The sequence below is a fragment of the Euprymna scolopes genome, chromosome 10 (assembly GCF_053919585.1).
Source record: "Euprymna scolopes isolate OS-2025 chromosome 10, ASM5391958v1, whole genome shotgun sequence".
NCBI lineage: Eukaryota > Metazoa > Mollusca > Cephalopoda > Sepiida > Sepiolidae > Euprymna > Euprymna scolopes.
This window is the reverse complement of record NC_136491.1, coordinates 19,015,704-19,025,947: the sequence shown is the minus strand read 5'-3', so window position 1 is coordinate 19,025,947 and position 10,244 is coordinate 19,015,704. Positions and strand designations below refer to the sequence as shown.

Below are 10,244 nucleotides of genomic sequence, written 5' to 3'. Positions count from 1 at the left end.
AGAGACGTTGCGAGCCTGTCTTTGTTTTATCATTACTTCCATGACAAGTGCTCGTCTGAGCTCCAATCCCTAGTCCCCCCCCTCACCAATCTTTCACGATAAACACCCGTCTAGCTGAAACCACTGTCAATAATTTTCCCTACTCTTTATCTGTGCCAAAATCAAAACGTAGATTCCATGAATAAAGCTTCTTTCTTAGAACTGCACGCCTGTGGAACTCTCTTCCGTTTGCCCGTTTCCCACCTGACTACAACTTGGATGTCTTCAAGTCCAACATAAACAAATTCCTGATGAACCGCCCCCTTAAGTAAGACACTTTATCAAATCTCCAATATTAACTATTACTACAATACTATCCCATTGATTACTGTACACGCAATAAACCTTATCCCCGAGTAACTTCTGGGCTTTGATAAAAAAAAAACCTGTTTAGCAACAAAATCCCACCCCCTACATTATAGAGATCCCTAGATGCTGGAAAGCCTTCTACTTTAATAGTTTCTTTCCAATTTTGAAATTCCCTTCCAGTTACCTGCTTCCCTGACTGTACTGACATGCAGAAGTTTAAATGTAATACAAACCAACATCTCGTGCATCTGCTCTAAACATGGTTGCAAGCATTCCAAGTGGCAATATGCCTTGTTTGGGGGTGAAGATCACTTTAAAAAATTTTTTTAAATATATCTGTATTTTATTTTAGTTTTTTTTTTACTAATTTTCACTCTAACCAAGGCATATTAATATTTGGATGTAAGGAGGATACTATAACAAGGGGCTATGGGGAGTTGAGCAGCGAGATGTCTGTTTACATTACATTTATACTTCTGCAAATTAGTGCAGTCAGGGAAAAAGAAAACAGGAAGGGAAATCGGTAACAATGAAGGCTGAAGTGATAAATAATGACTAAAGCTGGATGTTTTAGTTTCGATTCCAGCTGATGACACCGAAGTCATTTCTTTAAATCTTTTGAAATCATTGCTAAAACATAAAATATTCTCAATTTTATAACCCTTAACATCAACAATTATTACCAGTCCATTTCTCCTATCCTCTTAAACAAGGCCCTTATTTTTAACAGATTTAGAAATTAAATCTTAGCTAGAAAGTCTTTTATACATTTCAACAATAAATTTTAGACTAGAAAAGACACCCCCAATAACTTTGATATCCTAATGGGTTATTCCGATTCTGCTAAGGTAACGGACTTAGTAAGCCTTTACCTTTCGAAAGAACTTAAACATCGTTTTAAACACATCCAAGGGGGTTTCTAAAGAGACAATGCCCTATTCGCTACTAGAGCTAGACCAAGAGAATATAATAAGATAATTAGGAAATTACACAGTTTTTTTTCAACAATTTTGGACTGTCTATAACAATTGAACCTGATAAAATAATTTCTAATTTTCTTGATACCATGCTAAACCTCAATACAGAATCCTCTAGTCCCTACCATAAGACCAATTTAAATGTTTTCTATCCTCACAAGTTTTCTAATCACCTTAATTCTATTATAAAATTCATAGTACCTTCTGTTTTTAGAAGAACTTCTTATCTTTCCACAGACAAAAAACTTTCAACCAAAATGCAACCTTCTTTAATAACGCCTTAGAAAATTCAGGGTATAATGAAAAATATAATATAACCATAATAACCCTGTTACCAGATATCTTACATCTGTAATTACTCATAACATGACTAGAAATAAACAATCTACTCTGCTGAACCATAACTGTAATAATCAACTGCTTTACCAACATAGCTCCACCCAATGCAACAATCATCACAAACCAAACCCCTGCAACCGTCTTAAGAAAAAGAAAAACATTTGGTTTAATCCCACCTTCAGCTCAAATGCCAAAACAAATATAACAAAAGAATTTTTAAGATTGTAGAAAATTCTTTTAAGCACCTTCAAAGCGCTGCAAAAAAGGTAGGCTCTCTCTAACGTGCTAGAAAACTACTGACACCTGAAAGTATCCTGTATCTCTATAAGACCACCATTCGCCCATGTATGGAGTATTGTTGTCACATCTGAGCTGGTGCGTCTACTACTAGTCTCTCGCTCCTAGACAAGGTTCAAAAAAGAGTCGCCAATCTGATAGGCCCTGAACTGGCATCTAAGCTTCAGCCTCTGTCCCATCAACGAAACGTTGCATCCCTCTGCTTGTTCTACAAGTATTTTAATGGTGAGTGCTCTGACGAACTGCAGACACTTGTGCCCCCACGTCGCAGACACCCTCGACAAACCCGACAGGCAGCTAAATCCCACCCCCACACAGTAGAGATCCCTAGATGCAAAAGATCCTTCTACTCCAGTAGTTTCTTCCCCAGAACCGCTAGACTCTGGAATTCCATTCCAGGATCATGCTTCCCTAACTGTACTGACATGCAGAAGTTCAAGTGCAACGTGAACCGACATCTTGCAGCCCAAATCCCTACATAGTGCCCCCGTAGTTGCTGACCCTGATAGTAGCCCCCTACACCTGAGTGGCAATGTGCCTTGTTTGGGGTGAAAATGTAATAAAAAGTTTAAAAAAAAAAACACATACTATATTTAATAAAAATTCGATTAAAATTTCCTACGTATTTGCCTAAACTAGTACAAACGATAATAGCATCTAACAAAAAAAATCAAATTAGCTCAGACCACCCCTTTCAACTTAATGCTAAAAAATAACTGTAATTGTAACAATAAGCAAGACTACCCACTCAAAAATGATTGCATCCACAGGGATTGTGTCCTGTTACTGAGTTACCTCGAAACACCCCTACAATAGTTGCAAATATTCTCCCCATGATAGAAATTCCCATTCATCTACTACTTAAAATATAACTCCAATTAGTGAATCAACCATTTCACCAATCGTTTCACCTACAAATAATGCTACAACCAACAACACAAATAATATAAAAATTTATGAATATAGTGATGATAGCAACAATAATAATAATATTAATAATAATAATAATAATAATAACAATAATAACATTAATAATAATAACAATAATAACATTAATAATAATAATAACCCACTTCATTTTTCTTAAAACACTCATAATACTCAAAACTACCACTGAATATAGATCACAATACCCAGTACAGCTTGAATCTACTATTGCTAATTAAACAATAAGAACCCTGAATTAAACCGTAATCCCACCCCAAATCCTAACAGAAATCCACATACCATTAACAGTATGCAAACGCCAGGTAAAATATACATATATATTGGCGTTACTTCAACATTAATAAAGGTTAGAAGATCTAGCCACAATTCTTCCTTCAATAATGAAATCACAGATAATAGCCAGGGAACTTCCCTTACCACTTGAATTAAAAAACTTAAATCTAAAAACACCCCTTTCTCTATAAATTAAGCTATTCTTAAAAAGTCAAAGCCTTACACACCAGGTTCTAAGTCTTGTTATCTGTACATATCTGAAGCTATTAGTACAATTACTTCCCCCAAAGTATCAACTTAATCAATTCCAGAAGCGAACTTATTTCCCAATGTAAGCATAAGAAAAAATTAAAATATAGCCAATTCGAAATTACTTAGCTCACCTCCTAAATCTTTGGCTATAAATTTACTTAATATAAGAGGTTTCTTCTATTCCTCTTTTCTTGTGAGACTGAAGGAGCTGTTGTATACTAACCCTGACATTATATCTGTGCATTTTTATGTCTGTTTTTACGTGTAATATGTGAGCGTATGTATTTGTGTATATGCATGAATATGTATGTATGTATGTACACATCTATATATGCAGCTATGTTTTGTTATAATTACATGTGTGCGTCCCTTTTGCTTATGAGTGAGTTGTCTCCTTTAGTCTCACCTCTTTTCCTATATTATTTCACATTTTATTTATATACATGTGTATATGCATTTATATGACATCATATATATATATATATGTGTGTGTGTGTGTGTGTGCATTTATATGACGTCATAACTCTTTCTTGATGTGCTGATAAAACTGCATGAATTAAATTGATTTAAATTGTATAGAAGAACTTTGTCCTTTTAATCCAGCTAAGATAACCCTTTTTCTTTCCATGCCCCAAAACGCCAGAGCATGGATGTCCATGCAGTAACTATTTCTTAATAAAAACCCCCCAAAAAACAAACCTCTTTCTCTACTACAATATCCGGTATGCAGCATACATTAATGATTCTGCATCAACGAATGTGGTGTCCATAGTGAGGCAGCATCTTGTCAACTTTGAGTATGACACTGGACAACTGTCGGGTGGTGTGAGTATATTTGGCTTGCAAGTTGGGGATGGGGGAGCAATTTAGTGTATTTTTAGTAAGACTGAGACGTGATTTGGATGAGCGCTAATGTGCAGATGGCTCGAATAGATTTTGCTGATCACTTCACTGCACTCCACAACCAGGGATAATTGACCACAGACTTGTTACTAGTGAAGGGACGATTAATTAAAATCGGAATCGGAAAAATCAGAACTTTTGGGGATAACAGAATCGGTAAAATTTGTGCTATTTTCCGATGCCAAAAACGATTCCTTTAATTATCTTTTTTTTATTTTGATTGTGGTCTAAGAAACATCTTCCTCTGCTGGTAGTAATAATAAAATAATAAATATTTATTGATTTAAACTTCTAGTAAAACTAAAATCTATAGACCACCCCTTGCAAGTTTGTTTGAGAAAATATGTTTAACAGGTGTTTTATGCTTATGAGGACAAAATAACCATTTTATACTTAAATATTTAGAGGTTTATAAAGAATCGGAATTGGAATCAGTAATTTTTATCAGAATCGGGAATTTAGTATGGAATCGGTAATTGTATCGGAATCGGGGAAAAATATTAGAATCGACCCATCAAAACGATTTTCATTGGTTGAAAACACCTTGAGTCAACAGACCCCTATAGAAGAGCGAATCCCAATGAAGCAGAAAAAGAAAGAAGGCAGCCACTCAAGCTATCTTCTCTTTCGCACTCATCTAAATCACATCTCACTACATTTTTTCACTGTGTGGAAAGCTGGTAGATAACCTACTACTAAGAAGATGAGCAAGGGTGGCAGCAATAATCATTAAGTGGCGCCACTTATAAACGGTTGAGACAAGTATGTGACTGATGTTCATTTGTTGAACAGGTTATCATGAGAATGCACCAAGGAGACTTAGTGTGAGGCAATGCTTACTAAAGTTTCATTTTAGGTTGTCAATGTAGCAAAATATAATTTTAAACTATGTATCGATATTTACTTTCAATTTTTTAATTATATATTTTTTTCGAGTGATTTTCATAGAAACCTTGTTGGAATATATTACAGTGTTTATATCGTGTTTATTACAGTTAAAAGAAAAATATGAGTTATCGACCTTGTTCTTTCGTTGACAACAACCTCTATTGGCCATTCTCGAAACTAAAATATACACATTCGCCTCTCATACAGAAGTGCCCATAAAATTAACATCTTTGGAATTTTTATCCCCTTTCCATAATCATTTCAAAAGTTGGTTTCAAATAAGAGAGATATTGTTTCTTTACAACAGAAGATAGATGTGCATCATATAAACTTAACAGAACTTAATGCTGTCTTAAAAAATGGCATTGATGGCGGGAGCCATCAAATTGCATGTCTTCACTGAGCCAGCTTGCGTACACAAATTGATCTCGGATACCTTGATTTGAAAAGTAAGAGTACAGAGCAAGTTGTTAAGTTAAAGCATGAGTAGAAGTAATAAGGATGTACTTGAGAAAGAGGGATGAATAAAGACCTGGTCAGAAATTTTGGAGGTCAATTTCTAAAAGCTGTCCAACATGTGACAGCATACAAAACAGACCATAACCAAATATGATAAAAAATATGGATGAGAGTTCTTGGGTTAATAGATTTAGAACAGTCCAGGTAGCAGGGTTAGTTGACAGAGGAAGGTCAAGGAAAACATGAGAGAAAGGGAGATAAATAAAGACCTGTCCAACACATACCAGCATGTAAAATAGATGTTAAACTGATGACGACGACGACGAAGAAGAAGAAGAAGAAGAAGAAGAAGAAGAAGAAGAAGAAGAAAGCAAAGAATAGTTAATTAAAACAAACTAATCAGACAACAGTAAGAGGGACTCATGTCGCTGTTGTAAAATTACATCAGCGATGCACTTGAAGCAAGCAATCAGAAACCAAGATAATGATATTGAAAAGAGCTAAGGTTTCAAATGTAAACTAAAAAAATGCAAATTAGTTAAGTATATGAATGAAATGTTTTATTTATTTTGATTTTCTAAATCTTCAGCTTTTTAATGAAATTTCCAGATTTTTAATGAAATTTCCAGATTTTTAATGAAATTTCCAGATTTTATTTACCCCTCTTTCTCTCAAGTAAATTTGTAATGAAATTTCCAGATTTTTAATAAAATTTACAGATTTCTAATGAAATCTCTAGATTTTTAAGAAAATCTCTAAATTTTTAATGAAATCTTTGGATTTTTAATGGACTCTCCAGAGTTTTTGATATGAATTACCAGATTTGTGCTCCCTGAATATCCGCAAGTCTGTGTAGCAACATATGATCTTAATTTCTTGAAATTTTAGAATCACCTTCAGTGCTCTGTTATCTTGTAAATAATTTTTAAAAAATCAAATGTTTTTATCATGAAATTGTTTCAAATTTAGAAAAGTATAATCTTACCTTGGAATATCCGCAAAATCTACTGTTTTTGGTGAAGCCTTTGGGCATCGAAATTTGTTGAGAAAAACCTGCCAGGCAATTAGGTCATCAGCTTGCACACCAAGGCTGAAAAAGTCACGATTGTTTAAAGCAATTTAAAATAGAATTTACTTAAAAAACAAACAAAACTAAAAAAAACTAATACAACAAAAGTCATCTTAAGAGGAAGAATTTACACTTAGAATTAAAAATCATTACAAGAATTGTTAATGAGATGAAATGAAGGACAAATTGGGCGATTGCTTACACTTATGATCTTTTAAACCAACGCATTTTAGGTGAAAACATTATTACGTAGTTACATATCGTGCCAAAATTAGTATGAATTCCAAAAGTTACAAAAAATGATACAGTAGAAAATGTACTAGATGCATTTTTAACAAAACATCATCTTCACTTATAGTCGTTTTAAAAATAGCAGGTTCTTAATTTAAGTCAATTTAAATCAAGGGAGATAAGCCAGTTTTCTATACTGAATTGGTCATACAGTTCTTCCACGTTAAAATCTATAAATATAAAAGCGAAAATGTATGTATGTTTGTGTGTTCACTTTTTCTGTATGTCTACAAAAGGCTTTTTTCAGAGAAGCGGTCGGTCGGTTCACAACTTTTTAAAACTTAATATCACATATAAATCGTAATATCTCACAGTTAACAACGAAGCTCGCCTGTCTATTTAATTTGCTCGATTTCAGGAAGATAAATACTCAACATTTGTCGCTCGCCACATGTGGGTTAGTCTTTTTCCTATAACATCTTGAGAAAATAAAAATCCCGCAGTCAAACTTCACCTCATTAACTCATTAAAACGGGCACCTGTCAAATCCAAGTAATTAAATAAATTCAAACGTGTTTCCATTAGCATCTCGCGGTGGGGCAATCGTTAACGTCGCACGTTTTTTTTTTCACACTTTAAGTTACAACTTCGCCTTAACGGTTCGGGTTCGATCCTCATACTTACTTTTTTTTTTTTTAACCCCCCCCCCACCCCCGGAGTTTCCACACACACCTCCAAACACCCGGGCAACGCTGGGTGCCCCTCGCTAGTATATAATAAAACTTGATAATTCGATAAATTATATTTTTACTTGTAATTATTTCTCTACTGGATCATTTTTTTGTAATTTTTGTAATTTATACTGAGAAATAAAATTAAATATAATGAAAATATATCAGAAAATGATTCAGGCTTCTTTTATGCAGAAAAGAATTAGTTAAATATAATGTATATATATTTTTTCACAGCACCAAATTATCATATTTAACTATCAGTGTGGATAAAAATTACACACCCACATACACGTGCGCGCGTGCACAAAAATCTAGATCTGACAACTGGATCAATTTTGTTCTTGTTTTTTTTTTAAGGGAAGTTGTGTTTCACCAACACTGTTGGGGAGCCATAATATAAAATACTGTTTTGTTTTTAAATACCTGAAACAGTTTTTCTATGGAAAAGAACTGATGTCGTTTACAATTAATATGCAGAATTTTTTTTTACTGCTTTTTGCCTCAAACAAAGCACAGTGTCACTTGGATGTAAGAGGTTACTAATTAGGACAAAATTTGCAGGAATACTATGTAGGGAGTTGAGTAGCAAGATATCTGTTAACATTACACTTGAACTTCTCCATGTCAGTACTGTCAGAGAAGCAGAGACTCGAATGGAAATTCCAAAATCTAAAAGTCCGAAGAAAGAAACTATTAGAGTGGAACGCTTTCTGGGATCTTTACTGTGTAGGGTTCGGATTTTGCTGCTTGTTGGGTTTGTCGGGGGTATTTACGTCGAGGGGATACAAGAGCTTGTAGTTCATCAGCACCTAACATTAAAATACTTGTAAAACAGGCAGAAGGATGCAACATTTCGTCGATGGGACAGAAGTTGAAGCTTAGCTGACAGTGCATGACCTATTAGGTTGGTAACTTTTTTTTAACCCTGTCTAAGAGTGTGAAACTAGTAACAAATGCCCCAGCCCAAATGTGACAAAAATACGAGACGCATAAGCGAATGATGGTCTTTTAAAGGTACAGGATATTCTCAGGTTTAAATAATCTTCTAGCATAGTAGAGATGTATTTATTCTAATTCATGTTCCATATGAACGTTATGCGAAGGAGTTTGAACAAGGAGCTTTCAAGTAGTGTATCATTAGCCATGGCTATCAGTGGTTGAAAGTGTTTCCTGTAATTATTAAAGGAAATAAGCTTAGTCTTGAGACAGTGATTGCAAGAGAGCAAAAGACTTACAAGCAAAGAAGTTTTCTAATGAAGGACTTTGGACTAATAGTTGTTTATATACTTTTGAACGGTTAAAAACTTCCAAGACTATATATATATATATATATATATATATATATATATATATATATATATATATTATAAATGGTAATTAATAAAAACTGAAGAAAGTGCTCAATACTGTTGTAGAGCAAATATGCGTTTTATTTTTTATTACCGTATCTTTCTGTTAAGTTACATTATTGTTTCAGCTACCCGGCCGTTTTTTTGTCCGTCTGTAGCTTCCTCAGACTACGGCGAGTAACTTCCAAGGTTGCTCTGGTAACGTGTTGTGTTGAGTCCAGGAGTGTTGAATACTCAGAGGAAGCTACAGACGGTCAAAAAAAAACGGCCGGATAGCTGAAACAATAATGTAACTTAACGGAAAGATACGGTAATAAAAAATAAAACGCATATATATATATATATATATATATATATATATATATATATATATATATAGTGATGATCATATTTATTGGCACGGTAAAATAAAAGTTAAATTTTGTCTAATAAATTCTAAAAAAGGGATTAAATTAAAGAAAATTACAAAGTATATTATGTATTTTTAACTGGCCTTTCCGATGCAGCAATCGGATTTTAGAAAAAATAAATAACAAAGGAACAACAAACATAATTGCAAAAAACCCTTGTTCAAAATTATCGGCACGGCTTTGTTTTTCTTTTAGTATCAGTATAATATCAATCAATTTCCGGTTTACGTGCTTTCTGAACTTTTTTATAGCCATATTATGCTTGTTTAACGCTAATTCAGTGAATAATTTTTTTCAGATAATTTTTAGATAGCGATTTATTTAAACTATTATAAGTGACTAAATTATAATTTTCAATCGCCATGGTTAAAACTAAGGAACACAGCGAAGACGTCAGGAAGCTTGTTGTAGCATGCCATACCAATGGGGAGGGCTATGATAAGATTTCAAAGAAGCTAAACCTTCCCAAATCCACTGTTAGAGCCATAATAAACAAGTTCAAATCGCAAGGCCACGTTATGAGTTTAGAGGGTAGAGGGAGAAAAAGGATTCTTTCCCCAAGAGATGAACGGAAAATTGTTCGACAAGTAAAACAAAACCCAAGGATCTCTGTTGGGGAGATTGTTGATGAACAGAGCACCTCTGGAGTGAATGTATCTCGACATACAGTTGGTAGAGTTTTGAAGAGAGCTGGTTTAAAAGCATGTCGTCCGAGAAAGACTCCCTTATTGAAGCCTATGCACCTGAAAGCAAGGCTAGCCTTTGCA

General features: G+C 34.1%; 1 protein-coding gene across 1 annotated transcript in view; it reads right to left on the bottom strand.

Annotated features, from left to right (window-relative positions):
• LOC145285833 (EF-hand calcium-binding domain-containing protein 6-like) overlaps positions 1–10,244 on the bottom strand; it is a 288,961-nt gene that overhangs the window by 136,609 nt on the left and 142,108 nt on the right. The window contains exon 11 of the mRNA XM_080134267.1: positions 6,670–6,774. Coding sequence (XP_079990393.1) covers positions 6,670–6,774 — 105 coding nt within the window. The remainder of the gene's footprint in view (positions 1–6,669; positions 6,775–10,244) is intronic.